General features: G+C 38.6%; 1 protein-coding gene across 13 annotated transcripts in view; it reads left to right on the top strand.

Annotated features, from left to right (window-relative positions):
- The window catches only part of STARD13 (StAR related lipid transfer domain containing 13), a 367,001-nt gene that overhangs the window by 324,518 nt on the left and 15,887 nt on the right, over positions 1-26,596 (top strand). For 12 of the 13 annotated variants that reach the window (XM_054701404.1, XM_054701408.1, XM_054701403.1 and 9 more), the window contains 4 exons: positions 4,149-4,212; positions 15,265-16,661; positions 18,189-18,362; positions 19,494-19,653. In XM_054701404.1, coding sequence (XP_054557379.1) covers positions 4,149-4,212; positions 15,265-16,661; positions 18,189-18,362; positions 19,494-19,653 — 1,795 coding nt within the window. The remainder of the gene's footprint in view (positions 1-4,148; positions 4,213-15,264; positions 16,662-18,188; positions 18,363-19,493; positions 19,654-26,596) is intronic. The other variant, XM_054701407.1, reaches the window with a different exon arrangement.

Here is a 26,596-nt window from a genome sequence, read left to right as displayed (position 1 = left end):
GCCACTTTTAGCTGTTAGGTAAAGAGGTTAACACTTGAGTAAATGGTAAAAAAAAAAAAAAAAAGACATGCTGTCAGAGCAAAGACCAAGAACCTGCTGAAGACAGCTCCAGACCAGAAGATAACTCCTAATCTAGAATTGTTTATTCTGTTTGACATTAATAAGTGGGCAAAATGAAAATGAGAGAAATCATCAGACATCTTCAAGTAAATAAGTGGCATGATAAAAAGTTGAGCTACAGACCTGTTCCCAGTGTGAAGCATTACTAGTGTTAGTGAAACCAATTAAGAGATTGTTGCCTAATTCTAGTTAAAAGAGAGAGACTGATTTGAACCAAGAGAGGCAAGATTTCAAAGTTGCCTTGGAGGTATGACTGACAGACTTAATGATCAAATAAATGTAGATACTGAAGAAGAGTCTGAAGATGACTTCCAGCTGAGTGGCCTAATGATTGTGCTCGTAATTATGACAAGACAATCAATAGGAAAAAATGGGTTTTGAAGAGAATAGTTGCATTGAATTTTTTTGGTAATTGGGTTTGAAAGGCAGAACCCCACATATGGGTGAGGCTAGTGAGTAGTTAGAAATGTAGCTCTGGGGTTCAGAGGCGGTATCTGGGGTACAGGTAGAGAATTAGACATCATCAGAGTCTAGTTTATCTTAAAATGAAAGAAGATATTTCAGTATGCCCATGTAGAGTAAAAAGAGCAAGGAATGAAGTCTGAATTCTAAAAAAAAATATTAGCAGTTAAGGGGCAAGTACTACTTGGTGACAGGAAGGAGCTAGTGCTTAGAGAGATTAGATAATTTACAGTCATGAATCTCCATGATCAGAAGAGTATTAAGGAATGGTGGGTGGTAATTAGTGTCCATTGCTACAAATAAGTCTTTGCTAAAATAAGCTATGGAATTTGATAACTAAAAAGTCATTCCTTAAAACTAAAGAAACAACCCAAATATCCATCTGCAAGAGAATAGGTAATTCATTTGTATATTTTCATACAGTGGAATACTACATAGTTATTAAAATGAATGATTGTTCTGTACACAATAGCATGGATCTACCTCAAAAATATGTGTTAAGCAAAAAAAAAAAAAAAACACACAAGAAATACATGCTGTATAACTCCATTTATATGATGACAATGACTTTCCAGACCAATCTATAGATAATAGATATCAAAAGGAGAATGTCCCTAGAGGTGGTGTTGGGATGGGATGTGGTTGTGGGAAGAATTGAAAGTAAAGGAGCACAAGACAATTTTCTGATGTGAAGACATGTTCTTATCTTGTTTGAGGGAATTTGCAATTGCCAGTGAACTGAAGATAATTTAAAAATTTGCTCATTTCAAAATTCCAGTTATTTTTCAGAGAGACATTCCTATCCAAAATCAAATGCTTGATTTTAAAGGTAGAAAACAGAAATGTGTAGCAGAGGACTTAGAGTCCAAGAAATAAAATATAAGTGGTTAATGAAGAAAGTCATAAAATAATTCATGTCGTACTGCAGAAATCCTAAAAGCTCAAAAATAGGAGCTAAAAATGTAGTAGATGGGTGTAAAAGGAAGGTTGTTTATAATTCTGTTTTAGGGTAGATCCCTCTATTTATTCCCTCACTCTGTATCCCACCATCAGCTAGGTGGGATAAACCAGAAGTTTATTCTCTGAAGAGCCTAGAATAGAAATTCCCTAGACTGAAGAACAGTAGACATAGTTGAAGGTGGGGTACTCTATTAAAAATGGGGACTTCTGTAACATTCTACCTACATTTTGAATGTTGAGATTCCAGAACTCTTAATAACACAGCTCCAAAACATTGGAAAACTTGCTCAAGAAGAATCTGAGAATCTGAGTTCCAGGAAATCTGATCAGCCTATGTTTTTTTGTTTTAAAAAAAAAAAAAAAAAAGGAAAGAAAAACAAGGGTAGTAAAGCCCAAGCTAAACAGGTCAGAAGGTTCTAAGAGAGAAATTTCCAAGAAAATTAAATTAATAAACTAATGTTTTAAGAGATTTTAGAGAAACAGATAATTGGGGAAGTGTTTGAATTTGAGTTTAGGGATGAATACATGGAAAAGTGGGGAAAAAGTGAACAAGATGTTTAGTAATTTCTGGGAAAATGAAAAGTTGAGAGTGAAAGGGTGTGACATCCATGTGAATAGCATTTACATGGGCATCATAAAACCTGTGGCACAAGGGATTAAGTTGTAGTACTATGAAGCTATCCACAGCCACTGCAGCACTGCAATAGTTCCATCCCTGGGCTGGCCAGGGAGCTAACCCCCAAGGCGCAGCAGACCTCTCCTGACTCACCTGTTGCTCCCCTCAGCAGTGTATTTCAGTGGATCTGTCTGTTCTGTTCCCCAATCTGTCCATGGTGAATCCTCTTACCCACCCCCCACCTCTGGCCTGTACTCCAGCTCCTGTATATATAAATAAATCTTAAAAAAAAAAATCGACCTGATTTATCAAAAAGTTATAAAATGATAATTTATAAGAGGCAAAGGGTATGAATAAGTGTGGGAATATATATTTTAAAGTAATGGATCTTCATCTTTCAGAGAACAAAGTCAACAGTTAATGACTTAAACTAAAAAAAAAAAAAAAAAAAAAAAAACCAAGAAATAATAGCATAAACATACTGTTAGAGGTATACATCAAAAGAAACAGTTAAAAGAGTTGCCTCCAAACAATGATAATTAGAAAAGGACATAGGGACAAAGTTTGATTCTGTAAATCATGTATATTCAATGAGTATGATTTTTTAAAGAAAATTAATGAAATAATATGGTTATGGTTATTTTCAAAGAGAACCTCATGAAATCAGATTGCAATGGGTTGAAGAGTAAATGGAAATTGAGGATGCTCTCAGCAAGCTAAGTAGTGTAAAGATGAGGATTTTTGGAGTAGTTGGAGTAATGATTTGATGGAAAGGTAGGATTGAAGGAAAATTGATTAATTGCTTGATTATAGTTATTTGAATTACTAAGCAATTGGTATGTCTATTTGTTCAAGACAGAAATGAGCTTGAGGAAAAGAAATAGTTGAGAAAATTAACTGTTGGTAGAGGAAATAAATGAGGTATCAAAGTTCCAGATGAAGTGGTAGATGTTGAAATAAAAAAAAAAGGTTAAAGGATTAGTTTTGAAAAAGAATGTGACTATCTTTTTTTTTTTTGGATGATGATGAAAAGTATTGTTAATAGAATTTATGTGAATAGCTTATATTTTCTCACTGGCAGTGGTGACCAAGTCATCTGTTAACGTACCAGGAAGTTTTTGATGGTCTGAATTGGAAGCCACCCAGAATTCAAATGTAATGTTGTATAGCAATATGGGAAAGCCAGCTGAGGATGAAAATCAAAGTGTATTAGTCCAAAATACCAACTGGGTGTCTTATACAATAGGAGTTTATTTTCTGACAGTCTGGGAAGATAAAAAGTCCAAGATCAAGGTACCAATAGGATTTGGTTCCTAGCTAGGACTCTCTCCCTGGCTTACAGACCTTCTCCTCTCTGTATCCTCACCTGAGAGACTGAGAGGAAACCAGACCTCTGATGTCTCTTCTTAAGACACCAATCCTGTTGTGTCAAGGCTTCACCCAATGACCTCAATTAAACTTAATTACTTTATTCCAGCTGCCCATTGGGATTTAGGGCAGCTTCAACATATGGTTTTTGAGAAGGAAACCATTTAATCCATAGCATGTCTAATTCAACACTGTAATATGGGTATTTTTTAATCCATTTACACCCAACAGCCTAAGAGCAAAAAATAAAGACAGACCCCTAAGTGATACAAATTTGGAGAATTAGTACAATAGAAGATCAAGGTGGCAAATGAATTAAGGGACAGGTGAAAGTATGACTAAAATGATTGACCGTGAGTTTTCAGAACAGTTGGAAGACAGGAATGCACTAGTTTCAATTAGGGACTGGTAGGCATCATGACAGAGTCCTCTTGGGTCTGGAGGCTGGAGAACAAATGGAAACTCTTCATAGTGTAACTTCTGTGGACATGGTACTTTCCTGGAACATAAGCAGATGTTTCTGCACTTTCAAATTCACTGGCAGCAAAGGAGAATTATAAAACTGGAACTAAAAGTTAGGTTCATTAGTGGTAGCAATCATCACATTTTTCTTTCTTTCTAGACGACTAAATACATTGAACAAGTGTGCCTCAATGAAACTTGATGTGAACTTCCAAAGGAAAAAGGTATGTGTCTGCACCTGAGAGCACGGTTATACCAATGAAAGAAGCTGCATTTATAGATGGCCAGTTCATTTTGCTCCAGTTTTTATCAGTGTTGCTTTAATATATAAAATGTCATAATTCATGATAGTCTTTCAGATATTTCTTTAATTGTATACATCTTTTCTATGTTAAACTCAAGTAGTCTACAGTAATTTAGTAGATTAGGAGAATGTAGAAAAGAATATATGGGCTCACACCAATTGTCTCCTGCTTTATTCTTTCCAGTAGCATTTTAGTTCAAGTACATTTCAAGATGCAATCATTCTCAGGCAGATTCATTCCATAATGTTTGAGGGGTATAACAACATGATACTGAATCTGCCTCATCTTTCACTATCCTCACCTCCTTGCACTTTTCTCTACCAGTACTTCCATTCGTTTTTTGTTGTTGTTGTTTGTATTTTTAATTGAAGTAACATCGTGTTATAAAATTATGTAAGTTTCAGGTGTGCTTCATTTTAAATCAACATCTGCATATGCTACATTAAATTCACTAATAAGAGTTCAGTTATATCCTTCCCCATACAATTGACCCATTTTCCCCTGATTAACCCACCCTTTTCCCCCTTCCTTCTGGTAATCACTAAGTTCTTAGAGTAAAAAAAGTTATTTTCATTTTAGTTAGTTCATTTGCTTATTTTGTTTATGTACCACAAATGAGTAAAATCATATGGCATTTTGTCTTTCCCCATATGACTTCTTTCAATTAGCATAATATCCTCTAGTTTCCATCCATGTTGTTGCAAATGACAGGATTTCATCTTTTTTATTGCTGAGTAACATTCCACTGTATATGTGCCACATCTTCCTTATCTGATCACCTTTCCATTGACACTGAGGTTATTTCCAACTTTTGACTATTGTGAATAATGCTACTGTGAGCATGAGGGTGCATATATATCTTCAAAATTGTGTTTTTATATTCTTAGGATAAATACCCAGAAGTGAGATAACTGAATCATCAGAATTTCTATATTTGATTTTTTGAGAAATCTCCAGATTGCTTTCTTTCACTTTTCAGAGTCATTATGCTCCTCCCTCCCTCTTTTGGAACATGCGCAGATTTCTGTATGAATAATATGGTGATTTCAGTTTTGACATAAAGCTATTTCAGTTTGAAAAAAAGTAGTTTCTTGAGCACTTACTATTTTCCAGGAACTATGTGATTATTTACCATAAGCATTCTCATTTGCTCCATTGAAGTGGAGGTTCTCTGTTTTCTAGATAAGGAAAGTAAAACATAGACAACTTAAGTCATATAACAGTGATCTTTCAGCTGTGCAGAATAAGGTTTCAAGCTCAGATTCATATAATTCCGAAATCAAGGCTCCTAACCACTGTGCTGAAAGGCCTTTTTCTCATTGAATGAGTCCTTTGTAGATAAAGCTCTAGATAAGAAAAGTAAAACATGAACAGTTTAAGTCATATGCCGGTGATCTTTCAGTTAGTGTAGAATAAAGTTTCAACTTCAAATCCATCTAATTCCAAAATCAAGGCTCCTAGCCACTGTACTGAAAGGCTTCTTTCTCATTGAATCGATCCTTTTAGGAAACTCAGAATTAAGATCACTAACTACATTTTTCATTTCACATATTCAATATGTAACAAATCGATTCAGTATATTTTGAAGAGGCAGAGGAAACATCTTTGAGTCGAAAGAAAGTTTTCTTTATTCTGGTCTACACAGAGAAGTGATTAAATCCAGTGGATTTCAAGTCACTCATGAGTAACCTAATCTTTAAAAATAACTTTAACCTTACCTTAAAAACAGTTTGGGGTTTGAACTAGGAACCAAAGTTTTAAGTTAAGGAGGTAAAAGGGTGAGAAACAATATCCAAAAAAATATTAAGACATGAGCAATTTTGTCCAGGCCAAAGACAGATTAAAAATGTGGGAATAAATGGCCAAACAACTGTCTGACTGAATGAACCCCTTGAGAAGCACACATACTATTTGAAGCATAAGGGTCAGATGTTGTTTTGATTATAACACATGGTTCTTATTAAACTGAACACAGGCACCCCTGTGTGTCTAAAGCACGGCTGGCCTACAAGGCTGCCTATACAGATCTTTAGCTGCAGAGTATTACAAAAGAAAATGCCAAGCACTAGTGGCTTGGTTTGTTTTCAACCAAGCAGAGTGATTGGATTCTTACTCTATCACCAGCTTTTCAAAACCTGTATGTGAGATAGACTTGAATAACATTTATTAGACTACATGTGTGTTATCTGCACAAAAGGTCCTCTAAATTGGTCGCTTCAGGATTCTGACATTCTTATTTATTCCTCATGCTGGATGGAGTGGCACACACTCTTACAGCCCTACTTAACTATAAGCCTTACAAATACCCCCATTGAGTAGAATACTGCTTTTCACGTTGTGTGCTGGGGAGTCAAATAAATAATTTTATTTGAATTTTCAAATAAATAATTCCAACTTGTGGTCACCACCCACTGTGAAACCCAGTAACGCAGTGACGACCAGTCTCTGAGATTGTGTTCTAAGTGTTACAGGCCCTGACCCAAAAGAACAGTCCTTTGCCCTCTAGGGAAAGCACCAAAGAGCACTAGGTGTAGTTTAGCCAAACAAAACTTTTTTAAAGATTCATGGATGAGGGAGCCAGTGCAGGAAAGTAGAATATAGTCTGGCTCTTGAAGTGAGTTAAGAGGAGATATTTAAAGGGTAGATCCTTGTAGTGGGGAGGAAGAGAGCAGTGTCAGAGAGTGTTCTACACCCAGGGACATGCATAGACAGGCTACACTCCTACTGAGCATGTGGCACTCAGCCTTCCCCTTCTAATCGTTAGTCAGGATCTAACCCTTTCTGTCTACAATGATGTCTCATGGTCAGTGTGACAGGCCAAAATGGACAGGGATTTTTCAGATCATGATTTAATCCACACGTTCAAACAGGACTTGGACAACTCATCCTACTTGCTCACAATTTCTTCTACCTAAGTTGTCTCATCAACACTATGCAGGAGCTTCTGTGTGGTAACACAGTGCTGTGATCAGCCCCTTATATAAGTTACAGGTTATTCTTTTATTTTACTTTTTAAAAAAATTAAATAAACACAGGCTAGGAATAGGCCAAATGGTCAAAAATAGAAAGTGAAACTCGAGAACACAATAAGAAACTGCAACCAAGCTTGCAATTTGTTTATTTGGAAGAAAAATAACTCAACCACATTTCCTTTAGGCATGTCCCCATTTAAAGCAGTCCACAAAATCAAAAATATTCACCTCTAATCTGCAGAGGCTCTGATCTACTTAACTCTGTAGAATGTGAACCACCAATGTGTCCAGGTCAAGGCTGTTTTTCTTCTACTCGGACTACTGAGCCTATGAAAGTGCTGTGCGAGCTTGCTTAGTAGTTTGTGTGGTTAGCAAACACTCACTGAGCTTACTCTATGCCAGGCACTGTTATTCATCATTAACTCCACATCATAAATGCAGAAACTGAAGGGCACATAAACCCAAAGCCACAAAGAAACAGCAGAAGTAGGATTTGAACCCAGACAGCCTGGTACCAAACTACTCCTCATTGCCTTTCAAATATATTCAGACATGCATTGCGCCTGAGTGAGCCACCGGCCCTTCACGAGATCTGGAAGGGTATCTTCAGCACTACATGTGATATAGTTTTATTATTTTTAAAGAGGGATGTTTCCTGTCATCATTCCCAATTTATTTAATGTCTTCTTGAAAATGTATCTCTGGATCTCTCACAGTGAATGAGTCATGAATCTCATTGTTCTGCTTTGCTTTTTGTTCTCATTTGATCTTGTTTAACTCTGAATAGTTTGGTGGGTTGACCCAAAAAAGAAAGATATCCCCAAAAAAGGTGAAAATGGAAGCCTCATTCCCACTCAGTGAGGTGTGTGCTTTTCCTGTACATCAGACCGCATGTGTAAAGCACCAGGGGAAATGTTTTCCCACAGTATGGTACCTTACCATTTTGCAGAAGAGAAAAGTAGCGCTTCAAAGATTCACGTTTACCTTCCATATCTCTGTGAGAGTCAGGTGGATGGTGTTTTCAATCTTGGCCCACACCTCACAGAAAGACTTACTAAATGCCTGGCCCTAAGGCATATCCAGAGAGCCTGAGGACATCAGCAGCCCCTTAACTCTCCAGTTCTACCATTCCTAGTTCCTGTTCTGACTGCCTACCAGCCGCCCCCCCTCCCCCCCCCTGCAGGCTTCAGGCTCCTCCCCCCTGCAGCATTGCTAGTGGCACATTCTTGCTTCTGAACCAGCAGGTTCAGCCCCAGCTCAGTTCACTTTAATGGAAGACACACTTCTAAATTTCTGTGTACCTATGGATTAGCGGCTCTTGCAGCTGTGGATTCATGTGGGTTTGGTTTCCAGTGTAAAGATATGACCAGATTCCTTTTTTTTTTTTTTTAAAGCCCTTCCTTCTGGAGTGCCTGGTTGGCATCTGTCTCTGAGAAATATATCATTTCCGCTAAGAATGTTCTCATTTTTTCAGAAAGCAAACAAACATTGGAGCTTCATCTAAATTTAAAACTCCAAGGCACATGGAAAGCTACTGGTCCTCAGAAAAGTATTTCTTCTTCATTATTGCCTGCAAAGTTCACACTTGCTTTATGACAACATTGAAATCCCTGAATTAAGGTTATTGTTTATGTGACATGACTTCTCTTCAAAATTAAGGTCAGAGGCTACAATGAGACTGTCATTAAATGAGGAAAGAGGACACCTAGGCACTCAGGACTCTTCCTACCCACAAAGCTTTCCCAAGAGAGAAAGAGCAGCTACAAGAGAAGATTCTGGTTAAAGTTATAGTTTTAATAAAGTTCTCTGAAATCACGACCAAAGGTGGAAGCCAACACAGAAACCATGACTAATTGCCACCTTGCAACCAGTACCACCTGGTGTGGATGCCATTGAAATTTCAAAGGAATTGCAGCTGTTGTCAAGGGGCCTGGTCTCCACCCCCTTCCGTCTCCCCACTCCACCTCCCCCTCTGCCTTTCACTCCACTGAATCTCCTACCAAATAACAAAACTGGCACCTCCAAATGGCAAAATCAAATAAGAGAAAAAATTACATTTTACTCCATCACTCACTTGACTACAGATTATTACAGTCTTAACTTGAAGATAATTACATGATTGTCTGCAGCCTCCATCCACTGCAGGATTTACTTTTTAGAGCACTTCTCATCTTTTAGCCAGCCTCTGTTTATAAGCATATAGACATGATGAATTCATTTCATTGCAAGATAATTTTTTTCTAATTACTGCAAGTCTTCCATTTAACAAGCTAAAAGTTGATTCAATGGAAACTTGCCCATCTAATTCCGGTTCTTTTCCCTGTAGAAATATAGAATATGGATCTCTCCTTCTATACAGCAGTGCTTTAGCGCTGTCTTCCAGACAGCCTTCAGCAAATGACTGCTCCTCTTTTAAAGAAAGTTGTATCAGGGCAATACCACACCCATCCTTTAGGCTACAATGGCAGAGACAATATGGCCTGCAACCCTAAATTATTTGCTATCTGATTCTTATTATCAGACTCAACCGACAAAAGTTGCATATGTAATTTTATATGTGAATATAATAAAATATAGTAAAAAAATGTAATCAGTAAATATAATCAGAAGAAATATGGTGAGATAGAAAAGAGCTACAAAAGTGTTCACTTTTTTATTGAAAATGTGCATATAGGCAATTAACATGATGAATTACAATTGCACTAACAACAAAAATGTTATCAGTGCAACTGTGCTTCTTCATTCGTAACTAAATAAAGTTTACCTTGATAGCAAGTCCCCATATTATATGCCTTTACATACACTTCAATTAAATGCTACATCTATGCATATTCATGAAAGTGAATTTCTTGTTTGTTATCTAATTTAAGTTGGATTGTCAATACCACTTACAGGGAAGAATGTATATCTAATTTGTTTTAATATCTTTCAGCATAGAGATGAATAGAGAAAGCTAGAGATGAAATAGTGATAGTGTGTGTTGACGCGAATAGAAAAAGAGTTTTTAAAGTAAATTTTTAAAGTGAAGGTATTCCCTTTTTCTTGTTATTCAAAATGAAGTAACATTGTTTACCCAAATTTTTCACTTTCAAACTTCATCACTAGCCAATTCCTATGGATATATTTGGGTGTGTGAAGCAATGGATTCTACACATTACACAGTTTGAGCTGTAGAAGAGAAACTAATCTTGAAATGTCACATGTTGTAGTGTAGCCCCAATGAACAACAAACCATGCTCATGTCAACCCTGGTCAGTAAAACACTGATCATGAGCCTGGATAACAGCCCCTAGCTAAATGGTGACCTATGGTTACTCTCAGTGTCTGTATTTTTCTCATTGAAGACTAGTAAAAAAGTTTGGGCCTGGAAGCCCCCCTGTCTCACATGGATTAGCAATGCTCCAGAACTCCTCAATCCTAAACCAAACTTAGTTCTTTCAATCATCCTGCATAGGAGGTTGTGGTTCTAAGCGCCTTGGCCATCCTGATTACACTTTTCTAGAAATATACCCCTTTCATATGGCACACAGAAAGAGTCCATTTTTCATGATGTCTGAGACCAGTGCAGAATACAGTGGCACACTGCCCTATGCTTCTGCTTATGTATGGTGTCTTGCTTTGGTTACCATATTACATGGTTAACTTACATGAAGCTTAAATCTGCTACTCTTAAGGCTATTAATAGGAACTTCTGTTCAACCAAGCCCCTTCCATCCTCCACATCCTATAGTTGATTTTTGAAATTAAAGCCTTTATATTTCACTTCATGAAATTTTATCTGTTAACTGACCATCCTTCAATTCTGTTAAGATCTTTATATATATTAATGCCACTAGTCTCTAACAATAATTATTTTTACCTTGCATTTTAAGGTGTAAGTAACATTTTCATATATAATCTCATTTAGTTCTGTTGAAAAACCATGCTAGATGTGTATTTTTATCATTTCCATTTTTCAGATGAGAAAACTAAGTTTTAAAAAGTATGTATGTTGCTCAAAAATCACTTAGCAAATAACCTTGCACCATCTTCGCATTTTAAAAACATGAGCTCTCCTAGTTCACCCAAGATATTCTTAAAATGGACATAGCCTTGAGGCATCCTCTAGAGATCTCTTCCCTCAGTTTCTTCAGTCTTTTGATCCCACTCTGATGTAATCACTTAACAGTGATTAAAAAATTCTTTAGTAATCAGCACAGGTCGCCATCTTGGCCACTTCTACCTCTTGAGTGCCTTTCATCAGTTTTCTTGCTTCAACCGCTGAGATGGGAGAATGAAGATAGCTTGGTATTTCTTTTTCTCATAAATACGTCTGACACCTAGATATTTTTCATTTTGCATTTCTCAATAATCACAAGCTACTTATTTTTAGCTTAAAAACTTACCAAACAGGTGAGATCAGATCATCTCTTAAACTATCAGTAAACTTTCAGTATTATTAGGAAGCCTGCTTTATGCCTGATAATAGTCTGCTGGGCCCCAAATATATTTTTAAAAGTTAAATTCTAGTACTGCATTTTATGCTGTGTTTTTTGTTCATATGATGGATCATGAACTATTGGTGAATTTTCAAATTAATTTGGTGGGTCACAAACAACATTAAAAAAAGGAAACATACTAAACTAGATTATAAAGTATCAGAATATAAACAAAGATAATTATTATAGCATTAATTAATTGCTTAATTGCTTTACTATAGTATACATGTTATGATGAAAAATGTATTTCTTACTATTAATGATTTAAAGATCCAGCACAAGTGGAAAAAAGTCACAAAATCATGTCAGTGCCCTCTGGAATATACGATGGTAATTGAATGCACAGGCTGCTAAAAGAGAATGGATGCTTTTTTCTTTGTTTATTTTGTTTCGATTTTTATTGCTTTTCATTTTATTTGTTTTGGGTCAAACTATCTAAATACTACAAAAATTCCTTAATCTATTTGCATTTTTTTCTAGGAGCTTTCCACTTTCTCACGTCTTGGTTGGGTTGTAAATGTCTTCCTATTGCCCAAAGTTAGTATAATAAGCTCTTAGAGACGAGGAGAGGGGGAGGCTTTCCATTCCCAGTCCACAGTTCCCAGCCTGGCATCTTTTCTTAACCAAAATAAAGGAGTTCTTATCCGACTAATATGTGCTTTGCTTGCATTCGTAACCACATTTGGGCTAGCTTGAGAGAGCGCTTTAGAGCCAACACTAAATATTGTAGTTTCTATTTTTAAATATTTATATTTTCTTTAAAAGCATATCCTTCTTTTGCCTCCTCAAAAACTAGTTGCTAAACGGGCTATTTCAGAATGCTTACTTAATATCTTCTCACTACTATCCTGCAATGCAATATGAAAATCCAATAAACTTCAACCTTCTGTCGGTCGTTGTGCCTAGTAAATAAATGGCTCTCAGATGTCAGATTTTGTTGTTTCAATCATAGAAAAAGAGGAAGTTAAAAAAATGCTACAAATAAAGTCTTTTTCAGTTATTATCCCAGGTCATGCTTCTCTTCCACTTGTACAACTTTTTAAACCCTTTCATCCAAGCTTTCTATAACCATTTTAAAAGTCAAAGCTAACTACCCAATGTAATTCCAAAGCTATGAAAAATCTCTCTTAGTAAGGTTATTTTTTTTCTTTTTTCCACCCCTCGGTTTTGTACTTTCTCCATTCCACTTGAATGTTCCAATTTGTCATTTAGCCCAGCCTATATTAACCAAAATTTTCAAGAAATAAACAAGTATGGGATGATCCCAACATTTGTTGACTGAGCATCTGTTTACTTTTCCTTGAAAGCATAATATATTGCAAAGTTAAAGTGAGTGTTTAGATATGTAGAAAAGTAAGCAATCTACTTTAGTAAGTGATTGGTAAGAAACGGAACACACATTGGAAAATAAGGAATAAACAAGTACTCCTCACTGGGAGACTTGGATTATTTCATTTGATATTTATTTCACTTAAACCCCTCATCAAAACTATCAGGAAGGGTCCATTTAGTCCATTTTATAAGCCATAGGAACTTACTTTGGAGAGAGAAGGTAACTTGTATGCAGTCACTTAAGTTCTTAACTGATACTACTAGCACTTGGAATGCGGTCTTAGAGCCAGATGCCAAAGTAAAATTAAATTAAATTAATTTAATTAACAAAAAATATATTAAGCAGTTACCATATGCTTAGCATTGGGCAGGATATAAATATGAATAAAACACAGAAGCATAGGCCCCACTTTGGATGAGCTTGCCTTTAACAGTTGAGAGTAGGTGCACATGACATGAGCTTAAGCTACTTTCAAATAAATGCCAAAATAAAGGTCTACTCCAAATACTATAGGAGCATAGAGGAGAGTGTTGTCATAGCCTTGGGTCAGTCAGGGAAGGCTTCTGAGAACTATATTCTCAGCTTCAGGGACTATAAACTTTTTAGGCTCTTAATCCTATAACAGAGCTGAATGTTTGGGGGATGGTTGTGGGCCAAGAAACCAAATGCAGGGAAATTAAAAAGAACACATGAAATGAAGGCAAGGAAAAACGTATTAGTCAGGCTGGAAGGGTTTTGAATGTTGCACTAAAGACAGTTAGGAAGGGAAGGGCAGCTGAAGATTTCTAAGCTTGGACAAGTGACCATATTTGGAGTACACTGTAGAAATCTGTTTAAATGAAAAGGCACAGAAGACAAGGACTCTTGTCAGACTTTAACTGTGATAGGTGCCAACGGCCAACTCTAAGGGTATGAAGCGAAGATACATACAAGGAAACACATTTGAAAATCATCTCAGGGCCTCCCTGGTCGCGCAGGTGGTTGAGTGCTGCACTGTGAAGCTACCTGCAGTCTCTGCAGCGCGGGTTCTATCCCAGCTGACTGGGGAGAAACCCACATAGCGTGGGTTTCTCCTGTGTCTCGCCCGCTCCTCCCCTCAGCAGTGTATTTCATCAGTCTGCCTGTTCTGTTCCCGGTTCTGTCTCTGGTGAATCCTCTCACCTTCCCACGCATCTGGCCTGTACCCCAGTTCTTGTATAAATAAATAAATCTTTAAAAAAAAAAAAAAAGAAAAAGAAAATCATCTCAGACTTCAGTCTTGGTGATATTCATGGTGAGGAGGAGGAAAGAGCTGATGATGATCAATTCATTTCACTGGAAGGAAGTTAATACTTATATGCTATGGGTCAAGTTAAATAAGGCCATCTCTGGCCTCAGGGAACCCAGACTCTTTTCTCTCAGGGGCTGCAAATTCAGGCAGAACCCAGACAAGTAAGATGAATATGCGAAGAGCGGAGTGTAAATATTGGGTAAAGCAGGGTAGGGATGGGGACAAGGGATGGAGAGCAGCCTGAAAATGTTTGTCCTGACAAAGTACTTCAGATTCTGAACTGATGAAAACAAGAACTCTGGCCAAGCCCAGCAGGCTAGATTGGACTCCCTGTGACTAGTAAGCTCTAGAATGGCTCCCAAGTGTTCACTTCCTGGAATTCAGTAGATAATTTTGCTATTAATTTATGCAGGGAGTATACAATCAGAATCAGATTTGTGAGACCAAGGGTAAGAAGTGTCAGCTTTGAAAGATACTGACTTTGAAGTTCAGAAGAGGGAAGGAAGCTAGAGGTATGTTTTGGGGGACTCAGTACAGGGATTTCAGGAAAGAAAGCTTTGCTTTCTATGGCAGGTAGGGTTAAGTTTATTGTGAAAAAGAAAACTGCAGGTGTTTTATATTTAGACTGTCTAGTCAGATGGTAATTACACTCTCTTTGTAATCAGTCAAGGAAAGCTTCCTAGAGAGGAAAAGAATTCAAAAACCCTAGGAGAATTGAAAGTAAGAAAGCTTGGCAGCTTGGAAAGACATCCTCTAGTCAGAGGTAGAGGATGTGCAGGATAATGAAAGATGGTGGGAAGGGCCCAGTCAAGTCCCCAAGAAACAGAATGCAGAGAAGGGAGGTATGAAGGGGGTCACCTACATCTCCCAAAACATGCAAATTCCCCAGAAATGAGCATTATGCCCCATGTTTTTCAGGGTGACGACTCCGATGAGGAAGATCTCTGTATCAGTAACAAATGGACTTTCCAAAGAACCAGTCGCCGGTGGTCTCGCGTGGACGACCTCCACACACTGCTTCCTGGAGGAGACAGAAATGGGTCATCGGGAGACATTAGGATGAGAAATACGACCAGCAGTGAAAGTGTCCTCACAGATATCAGTGAGCCAGAAGTCTGCTCCATTCACAGCGAAAGCAGCGGAGGCAGTGACAGCCGCAGCCAGCCAGGCAGCCACAACACTGTCCGGGAAGCCTTCAGCGGCTCTGGGCAGCATTGTGTGGACTGTCCGGTCATGCTGGATGCCACGCTAGCCAGCAACAACCTCCCACAGTCCCCCAAAGAAGTTCTCCACTACTCCTTCCACCCAAAGCATGAGAAACCCACCAGGGCCAGAGCCAAATCATTTTTGAAACGCATGGAAACACTCCGAGCAAAAGGAGCACACGGGAGGCACAAGGGGCTGGGGCGGACAGGTGGCTTGGTGATCAGCGGGCCAGTCCTGCAGCAGGAGCCAGAATCCTTTAAGGCCATGCAGTGCATCCAGCTTCCAAATGGAGATCTCCAGAACTCTCCCCCTGCTGCCTGCAGAAAAGGGCTTCCGTGTTCCAGCAAATGGGGCAGTGAAAGTAGCCAATCAGAAAATGGCAGTAGTGGGTTGAGCACACCTGGCTTGAAGGAACGAAAATGCCAGGAGGCCAACAAGCGCGGGGGCATGTACTTAGAAGACTTGGATGTGCTGGCCGCGACAGCACTGAGGGATGCAGGTGACCAAATCCACACACACGAGTTTCATTCCCAAGAGAACTTGGTAGTGCATATTCCTAAGGATCACAAACCAGGAACATTTCCCAAGGCGCTCTCTATTGAAAGCCTCTCGCCAACCGACAATAGCAATGGAGTTAACTGGAGGACCGGTAGCATGTCCCTGGGCAGAGAGCAGGGCCCTGGTGCCACGGAGCCCAAGCTCATGGCATCCTGCCACAGAGCCAGTCGAGTCAGTATCTATGACAACGTCCCTGGCTCCCACTTGTACGCCAGCACAGGGGATCTTTTGGACTTGGAAAAGGATCTCTTCCCACAATTAGAAGACATCGTACACCATGTGAACGGGCTCCAAGAGGTAGTAGATGACTGGTCAAAAAACGTCTTGCCTGAACTGCAAACACATGATACGTTGGCTGTAGAATCTGGCTTATGCCCCTTTCCATCTCCTAATCAGGTCACCTTAGATTTTGAAGGCAACTCTGTCTCTGAAGGTCGGACCACACCCAGTGACGTGGAAAGAGATGGCACATCTCTTAATGAATCAGAGGCCACTGGGGTCAGAGAAAGGAGAGATTCTGGTGTGGGGGCCTCTCTGACCAGGCCCAACAGGTTGGTGGCATGATTTTGTGAAATGACTTTTACTCCATTTCATCATGATAACCTGTTAATTGATGTAACAAACATTTATACTTCAAGGTGGTGTGAAAGTAGTACATTTAGTAGAAACTTTACTTTGCATTTTGAGTTTTGATCTTTTCCCAGACTAGTGGTATGTGGTACAAACTCTTTTGCTTTGCTGGGCAGCAGCAGCAAGCTCAGCTCCCAAGCAGCTCAAGGATAAACAGCCAATACTCTTCAGTGTGCAATACTCAATAAATTACATGAAACGTTCAACACTTTATTAAAATATTAAATTTAAGATTTAAAATATTAAAAGAGACTTTATATTAGGTGACTTTGCCCAACTGTAAGCTAATGTTTAAGTGTTGTAAGCTGTGATGTTCGGTAGGTTAGAACATGTATTAAATGCATTTTCCATTTTCTGTAATTTCAACTTAAAATGGTTTCTCAGACAGCATCATAAATCAAAGAAGTACTGTGTGTAGTTAAGAATTATTTGAGCAGAAGTATGTCTTTTGTTCAGATATTATGGTGATTGAATCCACATTAATTCACATCCATTTCTCTAAGTGCCTACCTTTTAATTCAATCTTAGTTTTATTAAAAAATTTTTGAGCTTTCTATGTGCAAAGTACTATTCTAGCACTCTAAGGAAGCACTGATGATCTTTGATAATGTGCACATGACCTTGTGACAGTATTAATTAAAACGACTCTACTCCAAATTTCAAACTTCTTAAGTTCTTTCAAACTTTCCCTATGAGAAATTTCTGAGACCTAAGATATGTATTTCATAAGTTTGTCTTAGCTTTAAAATGCTGATTACAAAGTACATAAAAATGGTTTTACAAATTTTCAGTAGTAGTCTGAAAAAAAAAATGGCTCTCAAAGTGTTTAACCAGTAGAAACAGTAACACTACATGAGGCAGCAATGTCACTTGGGGTCACCAGTGTGTCCTCACTTTAGGAGTGCTTCATCTGTGCCTGTCACCTTAGGCTCCATTTCAGCATCAAACTATCAAAATAGTTTCTGAGCCAAGAAAATCACAAGGCAAATGGAACTGAAGACACAAATGTACAGAATAAATATAACAAACTATTTTTTCCAAGTCTAGTCTGTTCCATTAGGAGGTTTCATAAGGGATGTAATAGTAATAATTATTTGTTTGTTTATTCCTAAATTTATTCCTGAAGTGTTGAGTACAGCTGAGACTGTGTATGTGTGTGAAGGAGAGAGCTGGGCACAGAGAGAGGTTGAGAGATTATTTAGCATTGCTGTCCTGTCTTCTTGCCAGAGTTAGGCTTTTCTAGAGCCATTTTTCTAGAGTGTTTGGAATGACGTTTTAAAGTGTTTGAATGACCACTTTTATATACTTGGTCATCATTGTTTTAAAGCAAAAACAAACTTACGAAATACACACCTTACCTCTCAGCTATTTCAAGTTAATATCCTGTTTTCTGATAATATAAGCATGTACTTTGTGACTGGTCTCTCTGACGGTTTTTCTGGTCCAAGGCGACTCCGATGGAACAGTTTCCAGCTCTCACACCAGCCCCAGCCATCTACAGCATCGCCCCACATCAGCAACCAGACCGCTGGCCAGTTGAACCTGCTGCAGCGCTTCTCGCTGCTCCGCCTCACTGCCATCATGGAGAAGTACTCCATGTCCAATAAACATGGCTGGACATGGTGAGTAGCCTGGTCACTTAGGAGAGGGAGTCATTTGTTCCACAGCTAACTGTACACTTGCAAAACCTCGTTATTTATTCTCTGATTTCTAGGGAAGCTGTTTATTGCCTTCACTGCTGATCTCCTGAAATTAGAGCCTGGAATCCTGCCTTACATTCTGCCTTCTGGGCTGCCCCAGCTTAAACGTAATATAGCATGCAGGAAGCATTGATTTAGTTGTAGCTCTTTCAGTTTCTAGGGAAGGCAGTTGGGCGCTCCAAAATGGAAAAAAGACAAGTAAAGGGTGATTAATTGTGAGCAGAGGAATTAAAAATAAACTTGCCATAAAATAATCCTGGCAGTTTGCAGAGAAACATCTGTCACTTGTACCTTCTGGCCCAATGCAGAGCATAACATTTAGAGCATTGATTCCTTTAAACAGCATTTAATTTTTCAAATATATTTTGTCTATTTGTTCACTGGCAAATAAACATGAAAATATGCAGAATATCCTTACTTTTGTAGTAAGGAACTGACAGAAGTTTATGTCAGAACTTGAATGTGGACCTGTTTAGATTGTTTGATAGATTTGAAGAAATACAAAATATGTTGCCAAGAATCAACAATATTTTTACAAAAATATTTTAGAAAGTTATAAATTATAAGATCAATTCAATATATGCTTGTGTATTAAAATTTTCTTTAAAAAGTACATCTGATTCTAGAAAAGTTGAGACATCATCAAGAAATGTGTTTCATCTTTTCTTCCCTCCAACTCCCGTCAGATTTCTTCTTACCATAGTTTTTCAGTTTGTTTGTTTTTTTTCTTGTTGAGGATTTTTAAGTGTTTATCACATCAGAGGGATGCCAGTCACAACTAACTTGCAAACTCATCCATTATATTGGAAAATGGTCATAAATACATTCTGTTAACGTGAATCATGCCGTTAAGGGTAGTGAAAGACCTAACCCATTGGTAAAGGGCACACTTAGCACTTCCATCTAGTGTGATTAATTATAAGAAATGTTGGATTCCCTCCATGCCTGTTGGATATTCCAACAAAAGCTTGGCTTCCCTCTTGCTTACTTTCACAGCTTCTCCCCAAAGTGTGCCCCAGGAGGCTTACATGACCTGGTTTCTGTGAATTCTAGGTCAGTTCCAAAGTTCATGAAGAGGATGAAAGTTCCTGATTACAAAGACAAGACTGTCTTTGGCGTTCCTCTCATAGTTCATGTCCAGAGAACCGGACAGCCGCTGCCGCAGAGCATTCAGCAGGCCCTGAGATATCTACGCAGCAACTGCCTGGATCAGGTATGGTCGTGAATGCCAGACATAGGCACATGGTATATGGAATGCCAGACAGATTCAGGTTTGTCAGGTGTCAGTTAAGATATGCCTCACCAAAAATGGAAGGCCTTGTGATCTTTATGTGCCAGTATTCCATTTAAGTTGGCTACATCTTTGTCAAGCTATTTGAGGTTGTTTCCTCAATGGCCTCTTGGAGTAACTACAGGAAGTTAATGTTTGTGCTTGTGACATCTAGTATTCATTCCCTAGAAACTAGAAGTTAGGCTGTGTATTGTTTTCCCTTTTAATTATTGTCCCAGTGTCACCATTGGTTTCACAGCATTCTGTTAATCTTTGTTTTACTTTTTTGAAATTATTTTGCAACCCTAAAAATATTACAGCTGTCCCCTTTGACATAAGACTTTGTGGCCTCAGTTGGATTTTTGCCTCCCTTTATTCTTTTTTTTATTAAAGCAGCACCGTGACCGGGAAAATTAAAATCAAAAATGTATAAATTTACATCTTTTTATAATGTACAAGTAACATAAGAAAACAATATCAGCTAAATCAGTTGTACCCTCATCTTGTAGAATTGATTTGAAAACTCAAGGTAAACAAAATATTCAGAGATCATTTTCTGTCTCCATGACTGTTGGGGGACCACCACAGCAGTGGACTATAATTAGGCCCAGAGTGAACCACACCCTAAGCTTTGCTCCTCCAAATAAACATCCATTAGTTCCTTAGACATCCTGTCCACAATGAAAGCCATGTTCCCGCTTCATAAATTGCAGCCTTGAATAGTGGAGGTATTTTCACGCAACTATTCTATAATCACTTTTGATCATCATCGCCTTTACTCCATTTGAAGAATCTGTCCCAACCTAAGATTATTTGTGCTTTTTGTTTATTTACCCTTGACCTTGAACTCTGGACAGGAAAGAGATAAGTGACATAAACTCAAAGATCTTGACTACTGATGATTTTATCTGCCCCAAACATTTAGAGATCACATTTAGAATTAGGATATGCTCTGCATGTATCAGATACAATTTCCAGTGCAATCTCTGATTGAACTGAATGAATGAATACCTTTATCACCCTCCCCCACTTCTAATTTACGGAACATATAGATTTTCTGACATTAAGATGTTAAAGTGAAGGGAAAGTGTGGTGATGGCTATTTTGTTTTGAGAAATGGACATAAATAAGTTGCCTGTTACTTCTCAAAAAGTAGACCAACAGACCACTTTTCTAAAATTATGGTACTTTTATCAAGAGTATATATTAAGCAATTGTAGGTGATTTAGAGGTATTTTACTTTGAAAATTCATTGAAGAAATGGACTCATGCAAATGTTTGGAAATGCCCACCCTAATCTCTTTTGTAACCCTAAAAAGTATTGCACCCATGCACTTTGATATTGGGCTTCGTGGTCTCTATTATACTTTTATTGGTTTGTTGTTATAGAACCAAGATTGTGTGTTGTGGAGGATCATCTTTAATTTAGACACATGTTTTTCAAGCTTCTGAATTTTCAAGAGTATAACAGATTCATTCTCCCTCTTGATTAATTCTCTCAGCCTTTGGTTCTACCTTTTCCCAAGGACATAAATTATTTTGTTGTAAACATTCTAATGAATGGCCAGCAAATACTTATCAGCAAAACTCTACTAAGAAAAAAGTGTTCATTCATGAGTGCCTAAATGAAATCTCTGCCATTTAGTTCAACATTAATAACCTTTCTTGAGTACATGCTTCAGGGATCATACTAAATGTTTTTGTGCCCATTTCCCCCTTGAATATATATACACATCCTCAGTAGTGTTGTTTCCCAGGTGGCAATGATGGGGCCATCTTGAAAATCTAACTCCCATGTCCAAGTTTTCAACCACTGCACTCTACAATTAGAATTGCTTGTCCCCAGTAGACTTTGGGGTGATGCCATCTTTAGCATTGATGGACCTTTTGAGAAGTGGTTCTAAACAACTCTTTGATGAATTAACTTTTTGTTGATGATGTTGATCATATCACGTGAGAATGGAAGAAGTATTTTGTTTTCCTTGGAAAACTGTTCTGCTTTTATAGTAAGGACAGCAGACTTATTCAGCTGGATACATTTTCCTCTCTATATTGGCTGCTAAAAATATTGGAGCCAAGCATTCTGCCTGTGGTAAATATATATAATTTTTGGCATGAAATGTGTGTACCAGCCTCATTCCTAGGGCCAAGTTACCCTTTTTTATCTTTACTTTCCTCTGCTCTAATTTCTCATCTATTTTCTTTAATTTAATTGTATCTTACTGTATTTTATAGATCATTATAAGTCACCTTGAGCGTTTTCATGAATAAGGTTGAGTATAAATAAATGAATTGTAATACCACCATTTTACTTACTATACAGTCTTTAGTGTAGAGTGGATGCTGACCTTGCCTCCTATAGATTCTGATAATGTGTAGCACCAGTGTCACTGTTATTACTGGGTCCAGCCTTCTGTTTGAAGCAAAAGTCATATGAATAGAGTGAAGGATAGTGGGCACGAAAAACTTCTCGCTACTCACCAGCTTATTCCAGTCTCCATTTCAAACTGATAACTATTTTTTAAATCTGGAAGAATGTCACAATGATAAACAGCATGCTGGCAAAGTTTTGTAGGAGGAAGACTCATTTCAAGGACATAAATGCTGATTCTAAATGTAACCAAAACGAATAAGGCAACTCTTCCCTTGTATCAGTCAAAAGTAAGAATCTGTAAGATTTCAAAGGATAATAGCCAGCTACTGCTATACCAGGCATTCAGTACCCGCAAGGCTTCTGCCTTTTGCGTCCCTCCCTTTCATCGTCGCCGAGGGTTGGAAGCACACTGAGACCACCCCCTAGACCTTGTGACAGAAGGTGAGAGTAGGAAGGGAAAACTAGAGAAATACATGCAAGTATCAGAGGAAACCAGGCTCAAGAGAAAGACTGCCCTAGGGATTTAAACGTGAATATAAGATAATGAATCAGAAAAAAAAAAAAAAGGAGCAAGAAGAGTCAGGAAAGAGTGTACATCACTCTAGACACGCTCTCTTTACCAGCAATACCACCTTTGAATTGAAAAGATTCAGGTGTCACAGGATTTTGAGATCTCAGCTCCAAGGTCATAGAAGATCTGAATAATTCTAAACCACACTTGACAGGCCTCTGCGCTGCCTCCCTTTTACATAGTCCCCTTGAACCACCATCCAAGACTGTCCCAGTATTTTGCCCTTGATCTCAGGCAATGAGCCAGACCCCTTCCCATCATGCTTAAGCATTCAACTCAAACTTAAACATCTATGGAGAACAGAGCCCTGAAACATTGCCAACATTTCACCTCCTTCTTTTCCAAGAGCAGAACAGTTTATATATGATGAAACACAGTGTATCCATTTTTGCCCCTGCAGCTGGCTGTCGATGAAATAAGGACATTTAGCCTTCAATTATGAACCATTTGTATTCAGACATAGCAGTGTGTGAGAGGAGCCTTGCTTTGTCGACTGATCTTTTATTTCTGCCCTAAATCAAGTGAATCTGCACAGAACGATAGGTTACACTAGCTCCTGAGGAAAACGAAGTCACCGCAGCAAGAGGCTAAGCCTGCAATGCTCAAAATAAGAACCTTCTGCATACTGTCCTTAGGAACCTTTTTCTTTCTGAATAAAAACCAACCTTTCTTCATTAGCTGAGCACATTTCTGAAGAAGAGGAAATGGAAATTCTGATAAACATCATTAAGTACTGAAAGGATTACCATAAACAGGATGCCAAGCAGAGGATTTAATATTATTTAGATGAAATTTGAATTCTAATGCAGCACTCATGCCCATTCCCTCCTTCTAATGGAGCAGTAAGTTTTAAAAGCCCAATTATGCCGGGAAAACACTTCATACTCAGTACAAGAGTGCTTTGCCCGCTGCCTGTTCATCACTTTCTCTGTTGCCTGCCTCAGATGAGTGATGCTCTGGGGCCTATCTTTTTAAATTACACCTTGAGTGCAAGCTTTTTCAGCACTAGGTTTTTAGGGGGGAAACAAAAGAGAGGAAAGTAAAACTGGAACAAATGAACACTCGTCACTCAACCTTTAACCTTAAGATGTGCTTATAAGATGAATTTTGCATTATTGACCACCAGTCTCCCCTTAAGAGAGAATGTTTGAGCTGTGCCTAGGTGCAAAATAAAAATGTGAGGTCCCTTGTTCATAAAGCATTAAGAATTTTTGTTTGAGGTAAGATTGCTTCACATCATCGTCTGTATTTTAGAGGTGCAGGATCTGCCCCTCAGGTGTTGTCACCACACCACACCCATCTCCAAACCACCCAAAGTCCAATGTGCCCCCTCCCCATTTTGTTCTTACCCCCACGCCCCTTCTCTCTCTCTCTCTCTGGCAGCCTGTTCTATAGTCAGATTTCTAGGAACCAAATAAGGGATCAAATAAGGATTACTTTATAATAAAGTAAAAATCAAAATCAACAGGCAACCATAGAGCAGAGACGTTCTGTAGGGGAGGAGGAGGGAGAAGGATCAAGACAGGGGTGGGAAGAGCACAGGGACTATGGTGATGGCGCACAGGTGAATTGGTGGTAGGAATGTCACAGGAAATCATACATTGTACAAAAATGAAGGCTGATGTAATATTATTTACTGATATATATTATTTATGTAATTTATATATATAATTTATATATAAAAAGAATTTCAAGGGCCTCCCTGGTGGCGCAGCGGTTGAACGCTGGGTTGCGAAGCTGCCCGCAGCCTCTGCAGCGCCGGTTCTGTCCCCGGCTGCTCCCCGGCCACCGGAGGAGGGTCCCACATGGCGCGCAGACCTCTCCTGCCGCCCGCTGCTCCCCTCAGCAGTGTGCTTCGGTCCTTCTGCCTGCTCTGCTCCCCACTCTGGCTCTGGTGAATTCTCTCGCCCTCCTGCGCTTCTGACTGTACCCAGTACTTGTATAAATAAATAAAAATAAATCTTAAAAAAAAAAAAAAAGACTTTCAAAACAGCAATAGCAGAGCAATAACCAAGAGTGGGGCCCATGTGACTAGGTCTCCTGTCCAATAAAGACAGAAGCAATGAAGCAATGAAGATAAGTTGCACTCTTTGAGTCCTCATAAGGAGACTGAGGAACCTGGGGTGGCTTCCCATCAGCTGTGGTGAGGAAGGTGCCCTTAGAACCAGTGGATTTTAAGATGGTTTCTTCCATTCTCTATTTTTTACTTGGAAAAAAATATAACTAAAAGTTCAGATTTTATTGATGTTTTGAAAACTTTTTAAAGCCGAAATGATGACTGGCAATCACTTGTGTCACTGCCCATGGTGGTTCTATGAAAGTAGGTACATAGAAACTCTTCTCTTTGGTCTTAGGACCTCTACTTACCATGTCTTGGGAGTTTTCCACTGCAAATAGCAAAGCTCCACCCCAAAATGGCTTACATAATAGGAAACGTATGAGCTGACATAACAAGAAGTCAGAAAGTAGGGTGGCTCAGGATTAGTTCTTTCATCAGTTTAGCGACACATTTAAAGACTGAGGTTCTTTTCATCTTTCCCTGCTGCCATTCTCAGCTACTCCATCTGGAATCTAGTCTGATCTCAGGCCACCTTTTCTTTAAGTTTAGGAAAGAAATTTCCTTCTACACTTCCAACAAGATTCCTCCAAACCCACAGATATTTCCCATGTCCCCTGGAAGATAAGGGTTGGAGGGGAAGGTTATTGTCAGAATTTGAAGCAGAAAAAATAAATACCTGACAACCCGCTGGACATCCTGTGATCTAAGTCAGAATAAGCTGCTGAGAGCCCGCAGCTGGAGAGCTCCAGACTTGTCTAAAATAATTAAAATAACAATATTTGCTGAAGCTAGAAGAAACTTGGAAACAGAACAATGCAAAGAGAACATGGCTGGGATGTGTGTGTACATGCACATCATCGTACACCCAGAAACAAAAGCCAGCAGTGGACAAGGAAGGAACCACATCTGCAATTTACAACTTGTCTACTTTATTCTTTTAAAGATCCCAATCAATATTTCTCTGCTGTTAAAAGAATAATAACAGGAATTCTTAAAGGGAATAATACCAACTCACATGAGGATAAATGTGAGTCACACTTAAGAATTCACCTTTAGGGCACTTCGATTCTGAGAACTGCCGTGTGCTGCAGCCCTGTGGAATGGTCCTGGGCCTCCTTCCAGAATTAGAAGAGTTGAGATGTAAACAAATTGAGGATAGATCTCTCTTTAGTAATCACTCATTTGCCATCTTGAATTTTTCTTTTGACAGTGCATGCTTTCTTTTCATGCACTTTGATGAAATCTGGAGCAGTTGCCAGAAGAAGATAAATGTCTTTAGATGCTTCTTGGAGTGTCATCTAAGTATGGCCAAGTTTTCTGCACTTTTTAGACATTCCAAGCTTTGGGAATAAAAAAAGAAAGCAATTAATGTTTTAAGTGACAAAATGTCTGAATATCCTGATCTGTAGAATTAGGGCAATAAGCCTTAGAATACAAAGTAGTATCAGAAAGAATTCTGGTTTTATTGCCACAAAAAGTAGCATTGTGTAATTTTCCTTGTGAACCATTTAGCTGACATATTCAAAACTGAGTGTTCTCTAATTGCTTGGAATTCTTTTGTTGCTGTTACTGCAATTTAAAGGAATCAGGACTGCTCTCCATTTATAGCAACAACTAAGAGAGCTCTTCTCAGCCACCTGAACTTGGCCAGAGGCCAACCCGGCACTCAGGCTGGTAAGATGACCTGGTGGGTTTCTCTAGGTGTACGCAGGAGGAATGGTGTCTGGCTCTCATGGCCGCTGCTTACCTGTCTGATCACTCACAAGTGTTCCCATCTTGCTTTGCAGAAATGGGTCAACCTAGGAGGATAAGAAAAGTGGGGATGGAAAGTTGAAGAACTGAGTTTTGAGCAACTTGATGCTCAACAGGCATTTAAAAATAG

Source organism: Talpa occidentalis, unplaced genomic scaffold, assembly GCF_014898055.3.
Source record: "Talpa occidentalis isolate TD23 unplaced genomic scaffold, MPIMG_talOcc4v2.1 talOcc4.5, whole genome shotgun sequence".
Taxonomy (NCBI): domain Eukaryota; kingdom Metazoa; phylum Chordata; class Mammalia; order Eulipotyphla; family Talpidae; genus Talpa; species Talpa occidentalis.
Note: the sequence above shows the minus strand (reverse complement) of the source record. Positions and strands in the feature narration are given on the sequence as shown.